At 42.0% G+C, this 22,893-nt stretch overlaps 1 protein-coding gene across 1 annotated transcript in view; it reads left to right on the top strand.

Annotated features, from left to right (window-relative positions):
- Positions 1 to 6,980: 6,980 nt before the first annotated feature.
- LOC311037694 (uncharacterized protein) overlaps positions 6,981 to 22,893 on the top strand; it is a 97,283-nt gene continuing 81,370 nt past the window's right edge. The window contains exon 1 of the mRNA XM_084046949.1: positions 6,981 to 7,440. Coding sequence (XP_083903075.1) covers positions 7,341 to 7,440 — 100 coding nt within the window. The 5' untranslated portion in view covers positions 6,981 to 7,340. The remainder of the gene's footprint in view (positions 7,441 to 22,893) is intronic.

Raw genomic sequence — 22,893 nt, 5'->3', positions numbered from 1 at the left:
TCGGAGTTTTATTAGTCCGTATTTTTCAATAGATATGAGTTTTAATCCCGTCTGTGTCGGATTCTGTCGGAAAGTTCCCTGTATTCCTAAATGGGCGGTAGTGACGGGGCGCATCCGGTGAAAACCGGGATTACACTCAATGTAAACAGGAAGTAAACGATGGGGAAAAGATGTCGTTCGGGCACAGACGGGATTTAAAAAAAAAAATACGGACTAATACATTGTACAAAGATTCCCAATGCCGAGTTAACATTTGGGGCAACCGGGTAAGCACTTAAGTAAAAGTATCAATGCTGCAGTGCAATGTAGACAGCTGTTACAAGTAAAAGTCCATAATTCAATTCATTTACTTGAGTAAAAGTACAAAAGTATTGGTATAAAATGTAGCCTACTTAAGGTACCAAAAGTAGAAAGTACTCATTATGCAGAATGTCCCATTTCACACGTTTTCAAATGTATAAATATATTTTGAAAATAGCAGATCTACAAGCTCATTGTGAAAGCTATTTTCAAATAGCCGAAATGTACACAGTATGGGCTGAAGTGGTTAATTTATGTTTTGTAATAATAATCTAACTAAAATTTTCAAATAATTGTAGTGAAGTAAAAGTAGGTTATGTTTTGTAATAATAATCTAACAAAAAATTTCAAATAATTGTAGTGAAGTAAAAGTAGGCCTACAATAGCCTATGAGATGTAGTGGAGAAGTAAAAATACCTCAAAATTGAGTAAATGTACAGTACTTGAGTAAATGTACTCTGTTACTTTACACCACTGGAGCCATCACCTGCCATGTGTAATCATAATATTAATCATTAATATGTTTCTGGTGATGACTCCCTGAGCCCCCTCATTCATGGCCTGAAGCAGTGCTGACTCTCCTGAGCCAATAACTCATTTGATTGATTGATTGATTGATTGATTGATGCACTTTATTTAGTAAGACATGAGAACAACAGTACATGGAAGTACACATTCACAATACAAGGTCTACTAAACTGGAAGACTCATAAAGCACTAAGCCTGTTTAAAATGAGATCATCAGTGGTGTAAAGTAACTTGGTACATTTACCAGTGACATCATTGATGGGGAATCAAAGCTAATAGAAAGTGCAGGCTTTCTATTCCGGGAAAGTTAACATGTTATGATGGAAGCCATTGTTCTTGCATTGATTAAAATCTAAATAAAAAAAATCACACCCAGTGTGAAGTGGGCGGTGTGGTCACAGTGGTCATCACAGTGGGGGATTCACTTAAAAAAAAACATAAATGTGTTTTGTGCACAGTCCTATTTATAGGACTTCACATGTGTCATGTGTTTCACTAGCCAATCACGGTCCTGAATAGAGTCAACCAGTGTACAATGGTGGCCAATCACGGTGCAGGGTTAGGGGGGTACAACGGTGGCCAATCACAGCCCAAAAATGAAATCGTGTTTGAAAAAAATAATTATAACCCTGCATAATGATGTCACTGGTAGGCGGGTTTCTGAATTGTCAACAGCCCTCCTTTGAGACACACATACCGAGTAGAAAAGAATGGCACCGTATGATCATGAGCATTAGTGAGGACCAATTATATGAAGATAGGTTGAAGATGGGTGTAGTCGTCCTTTAAAGGAGAATTCCGGACTACCTTTTTCTTACCTTTTATATGATAATATTATATCCTAGGACGAGTGGTACAGTAGAAAAAATATACATATAAAAGGTAAGAAAGGGGTAGTCCGGAATTCTCATTTAAGATAAATTGAACTATTTCTTGGGGCACCTTCAAACAATCTGGTATACTCTAAGCGCGCTATAGGCACCAGTTGTCGCCTAATGACCCTCCTTATCCTCTTTCATAGTTGGCTCGCTGTTTTGTCATTTTGTCATGGCTCTCAGTTCCCACCTGATGTTGTGTGGGAGCTCCGACTGTGCCAGACCATACTGAATAAATGCCAGCTTGCATAACGTCTTCAGACTAGGATTCAAGTCTAAGATGTACCAGTTGTTATATCGAAAGAGGACAACGCGATCCCCCACCATGCAACTGTGCATCCACCACATTTCACAGGGGCCATTCCCTTTGGGCTCAACCTTCGTCCAGGAGAAGGTCCCGGGATTGAATTTCCACAGATCACTGAAGGACTTGTCATCCATTCCGCGGCATACGTACAGCTCTCCATTGTAGGCAAAGGCTGAATGACCCTGACGTCCTTTTGGAAGAAGCTGTGCAGAAGGCGTGTTCAGCCAGCAGTTGGTCTCTGTATCAAACACACTGAGGTCGTTGACATAGTCCCCCCAGCTGTAGCCAGTCGGGTTCGTTTTACCTCCAAATACAAACATCTTTGTCCCGATGATGATGGCAGAGTGACCGTATCGTGGGGTGAACGGAGCAGTGCCTCTGGTGTTAATTAAAGACCAGACCATCCTGATGGTGTCCAACTTGTAGATATCATTAGTGAATCCAGTCAGCTTGGTGAATCCATAATAGAGTTGAGATAAGGGTCGTAAATCCTGCTCTATGTTAATTAAAACTATTTGTAGTTAAACAGCTGAAAACCCAGTGTAGACGAAATCAAAGACAGACACAGGCCGGTTCTCAAATTAAAAGGTTGACATTGTATTAAGAGAAAGAATCAATCCACGAGGCACCGTACAGCAAAAATATCTCTCTCTGACTAAACAGTCAATGATCACAACAGTTATACACAAATTAAGTTGTTATTATCAGCTCTGACGATGACATCTGGCCATGAGGAGCCTTGCTCGTAGGTTGAGAGAGAAGATGGCAAGCTGATGGTGTGACAGTTTATCTTGGACAAACAGCGTCCAAATGTCTCAAACAACGTTGACCTCGGCTCTGAAGGTGTTGTTGCTTTGTCATAGATGGTCAAGTTAACTCCAATGAGCGGATACTTGTATTCCTCCAGAGATAATCAGTGACCTCGGAGGGCCTGCTCTCTGTACGGCTCAAAACACATGCAGTCTCTAGAGGAAAGGAGAGAACTGATACTAGGATTAGTTTTGTCCAACCTCGAACTTAATAAAATCATAAGATTGGTAGGCTAACTTGAGTTTTAGTGTGCCAAGATGGCACACTAAAATAGGATATGATGGCATATATATCAATATTGTCGCCAAAATACATAGCATAGTTTAACTCCATCAACATATATAGTGTAGCACGGTAGAAAACACCACTGGTGCTTCCAAAAAGCCCTATTTATTAGTGAAAATAGCAGATCCGCACTTGTATGCAGAAGGCGTGTTCAGCAGGGACGTGCACAGATAGACTCTAGGTGGTGCTAGAGCACCTGCCCTTTGCCCTCTCGAGCAGAAGTGCCCTTTTGAAAAAAGGGCACAGCAGGGGTCTTCAACAGGGGGTCCGGGACCCCTAGGGGGTCCTCAGAGTTACTACAGGGGGTCCGCCAAATCTTTATGTGATATGATTTTTCTTTTTACCATAACCACTCGAAACCTAGCATCCCTTTTCTGAGGAGAACTTTAGCCAAAAATAGCAGATCTACAAGCCCACAACGCCGCGAGGCGTTGTGGGCTTGTAGATCTGCTATTTTTGGCAAAGAGGTATAGGTGGAGAGGGAAAAAAGATCAGACCAAGTAAACAAAAAAAGTATGATTTACTTGAGCACCTGCCCCTCAAAATGTCTGTGCACGCAACTGGTGTTCAGCCAGCAGTTGGTCTCAGTGTCAAACACACTGAAGTCGTTGACATGTTGACAGGTTTCGTCCTCCATAGATCAGTGGTTCTCAAACTTTCTCATGTCAACGACCCCCAAAATGATGAGTATTTCGCCGCAGACCCCCATCTCAAAACATTTTGTTCCAGGGACCCCCAGAAGCAAGAATTTGAGTTACAAATATTTGCTTTGAGAACCAATGCCATAGATACACAAAAACATGACCTTCCCAAAGACACAGGCTGAGTGGGAGCTCCTCTCCTCTGGAACACTTCCTGAAACCTTGGGTCTGAACCATCTGTGGACGTGCATAATGAGTACTTTTACTTTTGGTACTTTAAGTATATTTTGATGCCAATACTTCTGTACTTTTACTCAAGTGCATTTTGATTATCGTACTTTTACTTGTAACAGAGTGTTTCTACTTTGCAGTATTGATACTTTTACTGAAGTAAAGAAATGGAGTACTTTTTCAACCACTGTAACTGATACATTCAAGCCAGTCTGTCTGTCTGGGAAGAACTATAATATGTAACTTGGCGCCCCTCAGTGGTCAACGGTCAGATTACACATCCAAAGGGGAAATAAATAATGTCCAGATGGCAGTGACTTCAAAGACACATTGGTCTGTCATATGTCGAGAAATTAATCTCTTGTAATATCTCAGAATAATGTATGACAGACACACACGCACATGCATGCACGCACGCGCGCACACACACACACACACACACACACACACACACACACACACACACACACACACACACACACACACACACACACACACACACACACACACACACACACAGAGAGAGAGATACTGACACTCATCATTTTTAAACTTCCCACCTGAGGGAGGAGTTGAGACCTTTGGAAGAATGCCTGGAATCTGCTTACTGTAGAATAAACAGAAAGAAAAGGAAAGTGCTTGTGTAGTGTGTGTGTGTGTGTGTGTGTGTGTGTGTGTGTGTGTGTGTGTGTGTGTGTGTGTGTGTGTGTGTGTGTGTGTGTGTGTGTGTGTGTGTGTGTGTGTGTGTGTGTGTGTGTGTGTGTGTGTGTGTGTGTGTGTGTGTGTGCGTGCGCGCACGCACGGGTGTACGTGTATGTGTACACCCGTGCAACCGTATGACTTCACTCAAGCATATAGCTTGATGGATGAATATTATCATTCCATTGGATATATATATATATATATATATATATATATATATATATTTATGTGTGTGTGTGTGTGTGTGTGTGTGTGTGTGTGTGTGTGTGTGTGTGTGTGTATGTGTGTACATATGCTTACTTACAGTCAAGGGTTCTTAGCATGGAGATATGAATGAATATTTGTCCAATCTGTATGGTAGAGTGAGTATGTTAACACAATATAACTTATACAATTGGGGTGGTTGTATTGTGTCTCCCTGCTCTTCTATTGAGACATTTAGATCATGTCAAAGGTCACGTCTCACCTAGACACAGGATCTGACACGAATTTTTACCTGATGGTCAAGATTCAATTTATCCCCTGAGCAAGCAGGCTGGGCTCTATTAGCTCAATGGACATGTCAACATTTCAGCTGGAAACCGGGTTCAAATCCGGGCGTAGAAGAGGAAAGTTACACATAGTGTAGCTTTAATGTGCACTGTCCCGGAAATAAATAAATAAAGTAGATAAACAAAGGTAATGAGGTGGAGATGGGACAGTATATTTGGCAGAGGAACATGAATAATGATGAAATGATAAGGTGAAAGGTGAGGAGAGAGAGGTGGTGATGTCACTGAGCTGGTAATCACTTTGTCAGCACCGCGGATCAAATTAACCTACTTTACTTTTAATTAACATCTACAGTTAATGAGCCATGCCTCAATGGTGTGTGTGTGTGTGTGTGTGTGTGTGTGTGTGTGTGTGTGTGTGTGTGTGTGTGTGTGTGTGTGTGTGTGTGTGTGTGTGTGTGTGTGTGTGTGTGTGTGTGTGTGTGTGTGTGTGTGTGTGTGTGTGTGTGTGTGTGTGTGTGTGCAGGCCAAGGAGAGACCCTCTTAACCTTATATTCACTCTATAAAATTTCTCTCACCTCATAAAATGAATTTTGATTTTACTTTGAGAGTGTACATAAGGGTCCATTTGGTTACATTATGTACACTCTCAGAGTAAAAAGTGAATACTCAGGATTTGCCTGTGTATACCACCCTGTCAGAGTGCTCCTGGCTTCATCTGGAAGAGAAGATAATACACCCCTTGATAAAAGGGGTGTATTATGCTGTGTGTGTGTGTGTGTGTGTGTGTGTGTGTGTGTGTGTGTGTGTGTGTGTGTGTGTGTGTGTGTGTGTGTGTGTGTGTGTGTGTGTGTGTGTGTGTGTGTGTGTGTGTGTGTGTGTGTGTGTGTGTGCGCGGAGCGGGGGAGGGCAGAGACAGACAGGTACTGGAATTTGGAATCTGCTGCAGCATATTTTTATTAGCCGGGCAGCACCGTTGTCCTGTCCTAGCATGCTTCTCTGTGTGTGTGTGTGTGTGTGTGTGTGTGTGTGTGTGTGTGTGTGTGTGTGTGTGTGTGTGTGTGTGTGTGTGTGTGTGTGGGGGGGGGGGCACGTAAGGGGTGGGGGGAGCATTTCTGAAGAAAGAAGAGAAAAAAGAAGAAAAAAAAGTGCAAAATCTTACAGATTGTGTGTTAGATGATAATCAAAGAGTTAAGCTTGGACACTATTTATGCATTTCAAAATTAAAAATTAAGTTGACAACGTGTGTGTGTGTGTGTGTGTGTGTGTGTGTGTGTGTGTGTGTGTGTGTGTGTGTGTGTGTGTGTGTGTGTGTGTGTGTGTTGTGTGTGTGTGTGTGTGTGTGTGTGTGTGTGTGTGTGTGTGTGTGTGTGTGTGTGTGTGCGCGCGCACGCATGTGTGTGTGACAGCCAAGAGTGATGATCACATTGACAAATCATAATCTAACCACAGACAGAGTAATAAATAATAACATAATTGGGCTCCATTTCCCAAATGCAACCCCAGGAGCCCCTAGAGAGTCTCCTCTCCCCTGGGAGGGAGGGTGTGTGTGTGTGTGTGTGTGTGTGTGTGTGTGTGTGTGTGTGTGTGTGTGTGTGTGTGTGTGTGTGTGTGTGTGTGTGTGTGTGTGTGTGTGTGTGTGCGTGTGTGTGTGTGTGGAGAGGAGGGAGGGAGGGCTGTGTGTGGAGAGCAGAAAGTGGAGAAAGTTCTTTACGGTCGAACGACCACAGTCTTCTGATGTGAGAGTCATTCCTCCTCCAGTCTCTCCAGAATAACTCTGCATCCTCTCTCCTCTCATCAAAGAAACAACAACCAAAAAAATGCGATCCATTCCCTGACTTTTATCATCATCCATCCATCCATTTATTATCGATCCATCATCGAGAACCATCGTTCTCGCTTATGCACATCCTTTAGTCTACTTTATCACTACCAATAACCCGTGCGAGTGCGTGTTACCAGCGCGTGGGTGCAGCACCTATCTCCGAGAGCATTACGCATTTTGCGCGCGCACACACACTCTGCAGGTGTCCCTTGGAACGCGAGCCGAGGAGTTCGACAGGACAGGAGCAGAGGACAGAGGAAGACATAAGAAGATAGGACAGAAGATAGAGGACAGAAGACAGCAGCAGCACAGTGGACCTAACTGGAGAAACCCTTCAAATGCACCATGATGGAACGGTGGAGTCCATTCAGTCCAACACAGAACAATTGTCTACTTTCATTGCTCACCATCGCAGTGTTTTGCACGACCACGACCACGCACGCAGGTAGGCTGTAATGTATAATGTAGCCTTAGCCTAACGTTGTTTTTAGCTAAACAAACAACAACAAAAAAACATAAAAAGTTCCTTTGGTTCGTTCTATGATGATGATAACATTTTGGTTGCATGCGTCTGTTCTTCTAAAAATAACAACGTTTTAGAACTCTTTAAGAAACCGGAAAGATTTAATTCACACACACACACACACACACACACACACACACACACACACACACACACACACACACACACACACACACACACACACACACACACACACACACACACACACACACACACACGCTGCTGGTTTGGGCTTGTTCCCAAATGACGTGAATCCATGTGCGTGTGCGTGTGCGTGTGCGTGTGTGTGTGTGTGTGTTTGTGTGTGCAACTCTCTATTTTCATGTTTCAACAAACAATGATCAATCAATGTTGAGTGCTGACCTCTTTTTTGTTGATAGATGTGGGGCCCAAAGTTACTTATTTTAAGATCTTTGTCTAAATTGTAAATGAATGTATCCATGTGTCCAGCAGCAGTAACTAGACAGGCAGTCACCTACAGTATCAACAGTACATGTACTGGTAGGTGCCAAGCATCTCCTATAGTGGGAGCTATTGTTTCATTGTCTGACCTGCAGGATTACATGTGTGTGTGTGTGTGTGTGTGTGTGTGTGTGTGTGTGTGTGTGTGTGTGTGTGTGTGTGTGTGTGTGTGTGTGTGTGTGTGTGTGTGTGTGTGTGTGTGTGTGTGTGTGTGTGTGTGTGTGTGTGTGTGTGTGTGTGTGCGTGCGTGCGTGTGTCTACATCTGGACGATGCAAGATGCTTTCTGTCATCACTTAGCAGGTCATTTAAGGGGGGGAGGGGGGGCGGGGTTATGGTCCAGGATAGTTAGGAACCAAATGGACCATTTTACCACAACGTCAGCAGCCTCAGGACAATGCAGTGGTGTAAAGTAACTAATTACATGTACTTAAGTACTGTAATATAGTACAATTTTGAGGTATTTTTACTTTAGTGGAGTATTTTCAATTTTCAATACTTTTACTTCTACTCCACTACTGTACATCTCAGAGGCAAATATTTTACAACACTACAAACATTTGAAAACTTTAGTTACTAGTTACTCTGCAGATATAAATTATTATATCATAAAACATACATTAACCACTGTAGCCCTTTTTTATAGGCTATTTGAAAATAACTTTTACTTTTGGTACATTATGTATATTTTGATGCCAATACTTTTGTACTTTTACTCATGTAACATTTTGAATACAGGCCCTTTACTTGTAACAGAGTATTTTTATATTGTGGCATTGCTACTTTTACTTAAGTAAAATATCTGAGTACTTCTTCCACCACTGGGACAATGTTACACTGCTGTTACTTGCTGCAATTGTACACTATTCCTTCTTTTTTTTGCCCAGGTGTTTGGTTTGGTGCCTTGGGCTACAGCCCCTTAAGATTGATTGAATACTTTATTAACAGTTTGCAAAAGGTACAGTTATACAATAATGCTAAAAGGATAACACAAAAAGCCCTGAGGGCAATGGATGGATGTACTTTGCAGTCAATAAATACATCCTTACCAAAAAAAAAGCCCCATCATCAATACTAGGAGCAGTAAACATACAGGAACAGTTGGGGGTCATCTCTTTTGTCAAGCTAGAAGACCTTGTCCCGGTCCAGTTGTAAATTGCACACAGGTGCTCTTTTATGGCGGTTTTGAAAGAGGGTAGGGAGTCACACTTTTGTGAATGGCTGGTGGTAGGACATTCCACATTCTGGTGGCATTGAGCTGGGCCTGACTCCATTGCATACTGAACTCAGTTGAGTTCAGACAGTAGCCTATGCTTATGCTTATGCTCAGGGACGTGCACAGATAGACTCTAGGTGGTGCCAGAGCACCTGCCCTTTGCCCTCTTGACCAGAAGTGCCCTTTTGAAAAAAAAAAGTTTTTTTTTTTTAGTTTACAGCAGGGGTCTTCAACAGGGGGTCCGGGACCCCTAGGGGGTCCTCAGAGTTACTACAGGGGGTCCGCCAAATATTTATGTGATATAATTTTTCTTTTTACCATAACCACTCGAAACCTAGCATCCCTTTTCTGAGGAGAACTTTAGCCAGAAATAGCAGATCTACAAGCCCACAACGCCTCGCGCTGCGAGGCGTTGTGGGCTTGTAGATCGGCTATTTTTGGCAAAGAGGTATAGGTGTAGAGGGGAAACAAGAGCAGACCAAGTAAACAAAAAAAGGGTAATTTACTTGAGCACCTGCCCCTCAAAATGTCTGTGCACGCCACTGAGCCTATGCTTATGCTTATGCTTGTATTGTAGGCTTGGAGCGCGCTGAACTGAAGAGAGTTCACTGAGCTCATGGTGTAGCTGTGTATGGGCACACAGCCTTAGCTTGCCTTTAGGCCTTTGTGTCTAGACTTGTTCTGCCATACCTGCAGCAGCAGCATATACCTCCATACTGTTTGGAAGTACAGCATGTGGAGTACATGATGGCATTGCATGGCCTGGCCTGGCCTGGTTGCATATCATTATTCATGCAAGTACATTAGAACCACATGACATGCGGGCATAAGTTTACTTTCTGTCTGGTAGTCTGTCTGTTTATGGTTAAAGAGACTGTACAGTAGGCTGATATTATGGCTGTGTAGCACGATACCCATATGCCCTCCGCTGTATGCTTTTGTGTGTGTGTGTGTGTGTGTGTGTGTGTGTGTGTGTGTGTGTGTGTGTGTGTGTGTGTGTGTGTGTGTGTGTGTGTGTGTGTGTGTGTGTGTGTGTGTGTGTGTGTGTGTGTGTACTTGTAGAACCTACAAGTCTTACTTGTAGGTTCATTTGATATTCTTTTGGTTAAAATAAAAAGAGACAAATGTTTTTTTTTCCAAACAGAACATACTCTATATTTTCAGATGGTCACTAATTTCATCCAATCAGAAGAGAGAACCCATTTGTCAGCTTCAATTGTATAGTGTTTCAATTCAAATTTAGCACATCTTTAGTTTTTCTCTTCTCTTCTCTCTCCTGATTGGATAGAATTGGTTTACGAAAGAGATGGAGAGACAGGGAGACGCATGTTACTGAACAAACACTCTATAGCAATATTAGAATTGAATAGAATACTTTATTGGCAGTTTAAAAAAAAATCACAATGTGGATTATACACAACGAAGCCGAAGCTTGTTTCCACTCGTGTTCCACTTTGAGACATAGAACAACACGCAACAAACTGTAAACCATGAAACAAAGAAAAATAAATCCTTATATATGAAGTTAGAAGCAATACATATACATGCATATAGGACAAGAGGTACCCTAAGAGAAGAATCAAATGTAGTCAGAGGAGGAGTGGGCTATCCAGGGTAGGTATCGAGCTATGACCAGTTAGTGTTGAGATGAAGCCATTATTTAAGTTCATTTATTTGCTATGGGAATAGCAAAAGATATCACTTACATCCCTTTAACACTTTTTAGTTTTGCTCAGTAATGGTACATTGTTGTGAAACAAACTGAGCATCACTGTACACTGAAAGCAGACCAAACCATCTTCCCACATACTGTGTGTAGGCCTAAATGCTGCTTCCAACTCTCAGACAGTGAACACACGCCTCCTAGAACTGGACCTGGTTCTGTTTCCACATAGTGATTATTTATCTGCATCAAAGCTGTGTCAGCATTAGCAATTCTTCTCAACCTCAGAACGTTTAACTTTCACACACCTTTCTTCACACGTTTGTCCATTGGCCGTCTATAAGCTTTCTGGCACCAATTGTATTTCCTTATTTAGTAAGCCCCACCCATCTGGCAACAAAGTCAACTCAAAACCAACAGTACAAAGATTTTCCTTTATCCTCCATCCAGTGTAACCAAGACAATGTGACTTGGCATCAAGTCCACCATGTTGCCTGCACCTGCTTCATGCTAAAAGATGCTGAGGAAGTGGAACTGTTATGCTATGTAAAGCCTTTTTAAAACGTGTATTAACTACCTGGCTGGCTCAGAGCAGAACATGTATTAACTACCTGGCTGGCTCAGAGCAAAACTGTATTAACTACCTGGCTCCAAACGAAAGTTATAAAACACAAGAGGTATGCGATGTTCTACCACGTCTGGTGTTTGCAGCATTCTCTGGTGGACAAATGTGGACGGTTAATGTTAAATCTGTGGTCTGCAACCCGTGGCTCCAGGGGCCCACACTAGAGAGGGGCTCCCTGTAGCTTTACCAAAATATATGGAAATCCACAATGTTTATTTCTTTCACATTTAATTTTTTTTTTAGAATGAATGAATGAAGTTTCAACATTTCTGTCAACTTATCAAAGTTAGCGTCATAGCCTGCGACACATTTATTGGCGAGGCGCCGGTCAGGTGGCTTGTGTACACAAACCGATGTGTGATTCCCTGCTACACTATAGATTCCAAATGCAAAAAAGAAAGTTTGCTTTCATTGCCATTGATGCTGGATTATCTGAATGTTCCACTCCTGTTTTTGCTCTATACTAAATATCTTCGGCAGAAATAGCAGATCTACAAGCTCACAAAGCGTCTCAATGTTCAGCCCCAGAATAGGGACGCTAGGGTTCAAGTGCTTAATGAACGCTTTATTGATCATTAGACAAATGAATGAAGGAAGCAGTACAGAAAGCATATTGTGGTTTTAATGAATACAGTGCAGCATGTTTCATGTCCATGCTGATTTACTGACTTACAGATGTACCAAATAGTTTAATGGAGTCATTTTATTTAAAGCTTCTGGATAGAAAATGTTGGTGGTTGTTTTTTTTTGCCATCTGGAGACAGCATGTACACATTGTTAACATTTACAACATGCTGTACATCAGTGGTTCCCAAACATTTTAGCTCAAGGTATCCAAAACAGAAATTAGACCTATATTTGCCCGGGTCCCCAAACTAGTGAAAATAGCAGATCTACAAGCTCACAAACGCGTCGCTTCATGCCACGTTGTGAGCTTGTAGATCTGCTATGTTCACTACTTCTTGAACGCTGTTTTGAAAAATGTTGGAATTGGTTTTAATTGAGGATTTTGTTTGTTTAAACATTTTTAAATGAAATAATATAAAATAAATATATTTTTTTAAATGTAGGAAACGAAAAAAGGGGGATTTTAACTCGCGACCCATACAAGTTGGTCCGCGGCCCAAACATGGGTCTCGACCAAGGGGCCAGCTTCCAAGTTGTAAATAGGCTCGATTCACAGCAGCCATATTATGAAGAAATTCACAGGTGTTACCAATGATACTAATGAAGGCTCTGTTCCATTCTGGTCAAACAGAGTCAGGGTGCTGATATTGTTCATATTGGCTCTCTGGAAACACTCTGCTACACCAGTGGGTCTAAAGTTGGGGTCCAGGGACCCTCATGGGCTTCCAAATGGCCCCTTACAGGTGTGTAACTCTGAGAGTGTACAAATGGAACCAAATGGACCCTTACGGGTCCATTTGGTTCCATTTGTACACTCTCAGAGTTGTGGGGGTCGAGGAAACCACTGTGCTAGACTAAATGGAACAGAGCCTTCATTAGTATCATTGGTAACACCTGTAAAGGAAGTGATAATATGGCTGCTGTGCATAGAGCCTATTGAGGCTGTATAGAGAGTGCCAACGCGTCGTCACCACGGGGGGGGGCGTGGCATAGTAGCGCATGTTTGTTTTGGACAATGTTAAGTCAACCTGGTTTATACCCCTCAAAGATGTCCGCTGCTACCAAAAGACACTTGTTGACGCCCCCTTCGGGATTTTTGGCACGCTCTATAGGAAGAGACAGTTCATATGAATGACCTGTAGTCTCTGCTGGTGTCAGAAGCAATTAGGCTCCATTCAAACAGATGGGTTTTTGCCGAACTTTACACTTGAGTTTATTACCTTAATACACATAGTCATAAATACTATATGCTTCCAGGCGCTAGTCTAAATTCTTCTTTCAATCGCCATGATATGCGGTTTGGTAAATTATGGTCCCATTTATTTTAAAATTAATGATAAAGTAGGGTATGCTGTAGGAGGGGGCGTGGCTACCTTGTGATGATTTTATTGACAAGCTACACAACTAATAGCATTAATTTCCATTTCCATAGGAAATAGATAGATGGCGGATTTGAAATTGTTGAAAAATAGGCTTCATTTACAGTCTGTACAGTCTATGGGCGTAACACTGTATACTTTTGACTGTCTATGGTCCCGACCCACTGTTTGGGAAACAGTGGGTCTGTAGATGGCTGACAATAACTCTGGCAGGCTGACTGGAGGTTGAGGCCACATGCATATAGATCATATGTTCTGAGCAGAATATTTCAACTCAAATTAGAGGCTAATATGCAGTATGATATATGGTTGTTGGAGAACAGGGAACAGTGCAGTGTGTGCAGATGGCACTCAGAATCCTCTCGTAGTTCTTTATCAGTCATTAACATTTTACTAGCATCGTACACACACGCACACACACACACACACACACACACACACACACACACACACACACACACACACACACACACACACACACACACACACACACACACACACACACACACACACACACACACACACTGTCAGTAACAGCGAGCCCCACCCTCCACTGGCTGTCTGTCTGTGAAGGTCATTACCATGCGTTGTTGTGGGTGAGCTCTAAACCCGGGTCAGGGTCAGCTGGGGTCAAACCAAGTCAGCGGTTTGAACCCTATCGCCTCTCACACACCTGGCAGTCAGTGCCCCCCCCCCACACACACACACACACACACACACCTACATGCATTACGCACTAGTATTATTCTGTTGGCCTGCTTAGGTTTTGTCTAGGAGTGCAACAGTTATTACTAATCGATTGAATTGATTATTAAAACAAATATTGATAATCAATGTTAATAAAAAGAATGGAATGTCTTTAGATTATTTTCACCATTTCTGTGCAGCACTGTTGTTCGACAAAGTATAGGGTAAAACAAGTTTGGGGTCATGTTAACGTCTACACAGGCTTTTGTGAACACCCCAGACAGTTTTAAAGTTGCTTGATTCAGTATTTATATATTTGATTATTCATTTTATCAGACACCCCCTTCCTAGGGGCCATTGTAACTTCAAACACATTTTAACCATGATAGATTCATTGAAAACACCCGTCCTTGGTTCTGGTGACTGATATTGTCCTTCTGATGTGTTAGGGGGCCATGTTTTTTCAATGACTTACTTAATTAAAAGAAATAAATTAAATAAATGAAAAAAGTAATCGAAAAAACATGGTCCCTCACATATTAGGAGGGCAGTATGAGTCACCAGAACTCAAGGACGGGTGTTTTCGATGAATGTATCACGTGTGTCTGATAAAATGAATATCTAAATACTGAATCAAGCAACTTAAAAACTTTCTGGGTTGTTCACAAAAGCCTGAGTAGATGATAAAATGACCCCAAAACATTTGAAAGTGAAATATCCCTTTAAGTCAGGGGTCTTCAACGTTTTCAGGCCAAGGACCCCCTGGCTGAGAGAGAGAGAAAGCAGGGACCCCCATTATATATTGTATAAAGTATTTTTTATTTTCATAGATTTCATAGGCAGCTTCATAGACTTGTTTCACAGCACTGTCATGTTGGATTCATGTTAATGTGTATTTCCAGAAATTTAACCATGCTCTAAAAACAATACTTAGTAAACCTGACCTTTCATTCTGTACTTTCACTCTTTTTTCCCCCCTATACCGAACCACTTTGCCGAAAATAGCAGATCTACAAGCGCACAACGCCTCGCAGCGCGAGGCGTTGTGTGCTTGTAGATCTGCTATTTTTGGCTAAAGTTCTCCTCAGAATAGGGATGCTTGGTTGAAGTGGTTAATGTAAAAATCACAAAGATTTGGCGGACCCCCTGTAGTAACTCTGAGGACCCCTTGTTAAAGACATCTGCTTTAAGTGTTTGATCGTATACTAACCGATTTAGTCAATTATAAGATTTTTTTTTGTTGCATTGATTCGTTGATATATAAACAATGAAACTAATCATAAATAAATGTATTATTCGATGAATCGAAATGTAATCAATCAATAGAATAATAACCCCAAAAATAGTGCATAGTTTGCAGCCCTGATCTGTCTCTCTTTCAAAAATGTGTGCGTTCATGCCAAAAGGCCATGACTCCTCTGTCACACCCGTCATTAGACTTCACTGTACTCATTCATGTCACTCTCACTCACACACTGACACAAACACACAATCACACACCTGGCTGTCAAGGTGTGGGCTTTGAGTTATGGTCCCTGGTCTCTGGAGGAGCGTGGTCAAGTTGCGGTCAAATATGTGAAATATGGTGTGACACTGTGACCTTAAGCGCTTCTGTCACTTACGGGGGGAAAAAAAGAAACCTAATGTAAGACAGGAGGACGAGCTCACAGCTTCATTATGTAAGCATGGAATCCAGCCATTTACGGCTTTAAAATGAATCTGTGAAAGATAAAAAATCTATTCTGGGATAAAAATGGAAGCAAGATGGCTTGAGGGGTCTTGGTTTAACCGCTTTCAACCTTGTATCCCTATTTTGGGAATGTCATTAAAAGAGAATTCCGGACTAGCCTTTTTCCTACCTTTATCTGATGTTATTATATCCTAGAACGAGTGGTTCAGTAAAAAAAAATCATAACTCCATCTCCATGGTCCTTGCGCTAAATCGCATATTTTTATCGCTCGAAGATTCTTTATTTTTTTTGTTGATATCTGACGTTCATAATGACGCTCATAATGCCACGGTGTTGTTGTCCCAAATGGGCCGTCGTAGTGTTTACAAGCGGACTTGGATGAAATCACGGGTGAAATCTCCTCTTGCGAGACTTACGGAGGGAGGGGCGTATCTAACATTTAGCACAAAGACCATCTTTCACGTTTTTAGCTGCGGTGGACTCGGGATGGAGTTAAGGTTGTTACACACCGGCGAATATAGCGAATATACGCAAAATTCGGACTCGTTCCGAATAATTAAAAGACGCTTTTTCGCTTCGCTTTTTCGCTCCATGTACGGAGCCATTGACTTTATAAGGTTTTAAAAAAAAACGCATTATTCGCACGAAAAAATCGCCCCGGTGTGTAAGGACCTTTATGAACATTTTCTACTGTACCTATCGTTCTAGGATATAATAATATCAGATAAAGGTAAGTAAAAGGCTAGCCCGAGTTTCTCCTTTAAAGGCGAATATTTGATTTTCAAAAATCTTCACAAACGTTCAGAAATTGTAATTTTTGGAAATGTTTTAAAACATATTGGTAAAAAAAAAAGGTAAATCTACAGTCTCTCACAACACGTCGCACTAAGCTTGTAGAGCTGCTATTTTCCCACGCAAAACTCCATCAAAGTACATCGGGCAGCTTATAAACACCAGCTGAAATTAAAACTATGTTTTTCAAAACTTTGAGAGCACTCGATTTTCTGATCGTCTTGATCTTCAAACTAGTCCTTTATTGCGCTGATCAGAGCAATTTTGTCACCCAGTTATGGCCATTTGAAGTGTCAAACACTGCTGTAGCTCCTCATATGGGTGCAATTTTGGTTTCTTGGTGTGACTATTGTCATGCCCCAACCCCCCCTCCCCACCCCCCTGAAACAGGGCCCCTGGGGGCCACAAGTAGCCCCTGGTGTGACTATTGTCTTGGCAGACCAGAGCCCTGAACAGTGTTTGTTCCAAGTTTGGTGCAGATCGGAACACCATGCATGTATAAATCATTTATGCTTATATATATATATATATGGAGATCCCTGTATCTGTCTGTCCTTGTCCCTATTATGCCCATATATGGATATCCCTGATCTCATCACCAGTATCGTCTCGTCATCTTTCTCCTATTGTAGTGTAACTAAGTATGGTCCTATAGCAGACATCCAGAACTCATAGAATCAGTAGAACAACAATGGAGTTCTCCTGTGACCTCTGGATATGAGCTGTATCTGGTCTGGTAGGGATGCGAAACGTGCAAGTGTTTTTTTGTCTCTGTAGGCTATAAGGAAAAATACGCTCTGAAGACATGAGGGTCAAATCCTGCCTGTTCCTCCCTGGTGCTATTCTTCCTCGCAGCTTTCCTGCTGTCTGTTACACTAAAGAAAAGCAGGACCAAGGGCAGTAAACTGTACCCGTTCCCCCATTGAACAAAACCACTACCTTTTGTAAATAAAATGACCACACACAGCATGTGGCCTTTTCTGCTTCATTTCTTTCTTTCTTTCATTTCACCTACAAAGGCAGGAGAGAAAATTAGTCCCTCAGCTTCTTACTCAAACAAAGTCTGTTTAAAAGATGGACTTCAATTCAATTCAATTCAAAGGGCTTTATTGGCATGAGACTTCACTGGACCTTTGATTCCTCAATCATTGTGATCCAGAGGAGTTCAGAGACCAGAAAGTGATTCGATGGTACAGTAGGCTATATGTTCAGTGACTCTCAGTTGGCCACGGACCCCGTGCTCAAAATGCGTCGCTTCGCGACAGTGTTTCGAGCTTGTAGATCTGCTACTTTTGAAGCTTTTGAATTTTAATCCTGAAAAGTAACAGGTTTTGGAACATATGAGGACAGGATACAATATGCTAGTGGGCACAACAGAAGAGGGTTGACTCAGAATAGGAATAATACTGGCTAATGGTTAGAAAAGGTGATGCTATGTGATCCCAACCGACTGAGTGAAGTGTTGTTATTGAAGTATATAACGTTGTCTGTCGTTTGTCTTCCTAGATATGGAGTTTTCCCTCATCATCAGTCGCTGAAATTCATGCTCATAATACAGCATGCACCTAACTATATTAGAGATACAGTAGGTGCAGAGCACAGGAAACATGTTTCATAGACTTATGTATCACCCTCTTGAAACTAGAGTTGTTCCGATACAGATACCAGTGTCGTAAAAGCTGCCGATACTGCAGATACAAATGCTGGTGCTGGTATCGGCGAGTATGCCAGTCTATGCCGTTCGGATACCACGTCATTTATCACATGATGAGATTTCATTTACAGTCATATATTTTGAAATGGTATCGGCGACGGTACATCTCTGCTTGAAACCACAGTGTCATATGTCGTTCATTCTATGACGTGACGTCACTCGCGTTAAGGATTATTTATATTTTGTTACACTGCTGTTAATTAATACAGTAATAATTGACCATACTTGATATAACAAAAAATGCTGTATTTTCTTACTGCAAAAAGTGTCAATACGAGTTACAATACGTCAACACCTTTTCAGGTGAAATTAAAGGGATAGTTCACCCCCAAAATGCCTTTTTTTCTCTCTATCAATTACACACCCCATGGAGACTTGAACTTATGGAGATTTTTTTTGTTTTTGTCGCATCAAAATACGCGTGCTGTATTTGAAGGTATATTTTAGAACGATTGGAGTCTACCACCACAGCTCACTGGTATGTTGTAGGGACAAAAAGCTGAGACTCCCCCCACACACCTTGTGGGGACATTAAAAAAAAGAGTCTCCTGTATAAGTTGGACTGATACCACATTGAGAACATCCAGGCGGACAGTGGATGGAAGCAAACTATGATTTTGTGAAACATGATATATGTAAAATGTTGGACCAAACACGCTCTTTCTTTGTCTATTAATCTCTACTCGTCTCTATTTTTCTCTACTAATATATATCTGTCTATTTGACTCTACTTGTCTCTGCTTGTCTCCATTTGTCTCTACTATCTCTATCTGTCTATTTGACTCTATTTGTCTCTACTTGGCCTCACTCCACCCCTGTGATCTTTGGTGACCCACTCAAAGGGGGGGGGGGGCAGTGCTTAAATGAATGACACAAGTTACGGATTGCAGCATTAAATAAGAAAATGAAAGAGACTGCTAAAATGCTCCATGTCTGTAAATGAAGCTTCAGCTTCAGAGAGAGACTTTGTGTCATTTTACCAATCGTATACCAACAGTATATACGTCATATAGACCACAGATGGATGCTTGTAGGGAAGTGCAGAGCACTTAACATGTTGACAGGAAGGAAGAAACCTTGACAATAAGATATGAGGGCATGTGATGGACTGCAGAACATTGCACCATGTCAGGATGCTATGACTTAACCACTTAAACCCTGTATGGTTGACCGGAGTCCCTCAGGGCTCTATACTAGTGTATTTTATGTTTTCTGTTATTGAGGGGAAAGCTTTCATTGAACATAGCCGTTAGTTTACAAAAGAAGACCAAAAGTTTGAATATGGAGATAAGAGGGTTTTGCCCGACAGCAATGACATTTGAGCAGACTCCAGCATTCCACCATTATGACAAAACATCTTGTCCTGCTGATTAAAGAACTCGCCATGTTCCAACATTGTTGTTTTCGGGGGGGTCTTTTTAGTGTGGCTTTTCTTAGAGTGACTATATCTGGAGTCTGCCATCCTGTGTGGTTTGTGTGGTGAGGGGGGGGGCGGGGGGAGTGCATGAGAACTGAGACGATGAATTACACTGAAACATTCCCAACTCCTAAAAGACAAAAACAAAGATAATCTGTCTGTCTGTGTGTCTGTGTGTCTGTCTGTCTGTCTGTCTGTCTGTCTGTCTGTCTGCTATGCACAATTAATTCTATACTTTCACATTTCTTCACGTATCTCCTGTACTTTGTGTTGACCGTTCACGTGTGATATGGGCATGGGTGTGTGTGTGTGTGTGTGTGTGTGTGTGTGTGTGTGTGTGTGTGTGTGTGTGTGTGTGTGTGTGTGTGTGTGTGTGTGTGTGCGTGTGCGTGTGCTTGTGTGTGCGTGTGTGAGGCAGCAGGAGAGCCTATCCAGTGTGTTTCTTTTGATCAGAGCCAGCTGAGTTGAGAGAGAGGAAGAGAGAGAGACGCACATGTGGCATGCATCCCTCCATCTCTGCCCTTCCGACTGCTCTCTCTCTCTCTCTCTCTCTCTCTCTCTCTCTCTCTCTCTCTCTCTCTCCTCCTCCTGTTTCCTCCCTCCTCGCTGCCCTCTGCCTTTTCTTTTCATCTCGCATCATTTTATTATTATGCGTCGGCAGCCGTCTCAGAGGAGAGCCAGGTCTGACGTTGGAGGGGTGGGGGGGAGTGGGGGGGGGGGTTATGGTCAGAGAAAATGCAAAGAAAGGACATATACAGAGTCTGTGAAAGAGTGTAGGGCTGCAACTGTCCATTCTTTTTTTCTCAACATCTTTATCCCACTGTTTTTGTAACCCATTTTTTCACCCGTTACCTAAGCTGTAATCTCTCAGATTCTGCTCTGCGTTTGAATCTGTCGGGGGGGTTCGTCATATCGCGTACGCACTGGCCTACAAGTGGGCGTGCCTTCAGATCAGGAAGCAGGCCGCGCTTTACCCAATCAAATGTAGTGGGCGGGATTCACGTGTCCGTCGATTCTTCCCCACTCGAAACAAACCGAAACTAATTTAACAATAGCGTCCGCGGAGCAGACAAAACCACGGAAAGATATTCACATTTGAACTTGCTCTTTCATCATAGAAACAAGTGGGCTTATAACCAAAACGATCCATGTTCTCTGGGAGAAGTGGTGTTACTGTTCCGTGTAGAAATATTGTTAGTGGGAATGAGATCATAGTCGCACCACCCGAAGTGATGCGCTGAAGGCAGACCAAAACCCCGGTTTCCTTGCGCACGGGTGCTCCGTTTTCTTCCTCCCAGAGCCAACTGAGATAGTCAAAAACAGCAGAGGGCGCTGTTTTTCCTTTTAATTTGGTGATGGGTTCACAACTCACAACACGTCGCGACGCGTTGTGAGCTCGTAGATCTGCTATTTTCAAATAGCTGATGCATATGTTAAAGTGCGGACCATAGTCGCTTCTTTTGGGCTGGTTTTCCTAGACCTGGTTGCTTGTTTCTCTCACAGAATCTGGCAACACTGTGCGTGTCGTGGGTTCGAATCCCGATCCTGACGACCTCTGCTGCGTGTCTCTCCCCATCTCTCTCTCCCCATTTCCTGTCAGTCTACTGTACTATCAATAAAGGCAGAAAAAGCCACACACAAAAAAAAAAGCAGAAATGTTTTGATGAAGTGTGGCAACGAAAAACTCCCTCTTAACTGGAAGAAACGTCAGGCAGACCCTAGGCTCTAGGGTGGCGGCCTTCTGCCTCGACCGTGTCGGGGGAAAGAAGAGAGAGAGAGAGAGAGAGAGAGAGAGAGAGAGAGAGACAGAGGAGAGACAGAAAGAGATACAGTGCAAGTAGTAACAGTAACAATAGTAGCACATATAATAGTGTAAGATATATATGATAGTATAATATAGTACAGCAATAATGTGTATGTAGTATATAATGGTATAATATAAGAATGTTAAGATAATATACAGTTTATATAGTATAGTGGTATAGTGTAGTGTAGTAGAAATCCACGGTCGTGCTCCATGGAGAGGCCCGGTCCGCAGTCACAGAAAAGAAATGTGTTAACTGAAAATGTAAACGACTGGAACATAAATAAACTAAACGTATTGATTTTCTGTAACTTACTAAATTGTTTAGTCTGATTAACCACATACACATACTGTAAGCCCTATTTTATACTTTGCTGTGCAATGGGTGTGTCACACAAAAAACACAGAAAGTAGCCGCAATTTTTTTTTTTTTTTTTGCTTTCCGCGTTTGCCCACTGCCAGAGATTTTTCATTAAAAAAAAAAGTACTCAGGAGCCGAGATACAGAAGTTTTAAGTTTTAAGTTAACAAGGAAGTGGATGGGAGTCTAGATCTTCGAAAAATCATATCTCCTTAGTCTTTGGGTCAAATTGGAAAAAAAAAAGAAAGAAAAAATTTAAATTACGTTTTTTACGTCAGTGGCAGGATTGGTAAACGGGAATAATTACGTTTATTACGTCAGTGGCAGTGAATGAGTTAAACAATAATGCTAAAACGATAACACAAAAATCCCTGAGGGCTTGTTCCCATTGTGGTCCTGTGCATTCAATTCATTAAGACATATAAAGACATACAATATAAAGGAAAGCATCAATACTAGGAGCAGTAAAAGTATATTCACAGAAAAACAGTGGGGAGTCGTTTATTTTGGCTAGAAGACTTGTCTAGGTCCAGTTGTAAATTGCAGACAGGTGCTCTTTTATGGAGGTTTTGAAGGAGGGGAGGGAGTCACACTTTTTTGATGGCTGGTGGTGGTAGGGCATTCCACATAATAGTGGAATGAATGCATCCCCATGTTTGTGCCAAATCTGGGGGGAATGAGATCAGTTTAGCTCCTTCTGTAGAAGAGTGATAGCAGTGAAGGAAAGAGTGAAGGGGGGAAAGAGGTGAAGAATGGTAATAATGGTGTGTGTGTGTGTGTGTGTGTGTGTGTGTGTGTGTGTGTGTGTGTGTGTGTGTGTGTGTGTGTGTGTGTGTGTGTGTGTTGCGGTGGCGTTAGGAGGCTGTAATGGGACTCTTCTAAAATAGACATTAGTACCTGTTTGTTTCTCCCTGCAGACATGTTATTGCATTCTTTACTG

This window comes from Gymnoscopelus microlampas (genome assembly GCF_963454915.1).
Source record: "Gymnoscopelus microlampas genome assembly, chromosome: 2".
NCBI classification, from domain to species: Eukaryota; Metazoa; Chordata; class Actinopteri; order Myctophiformes; family Myctophidae; genus Gymnoscopelus; species Gymnoscopelus microlampas.
Note: the sequence above shows the minus strand (reverse complement) of the source record. Positions and strands in the feature narration are given on the sequence as shown.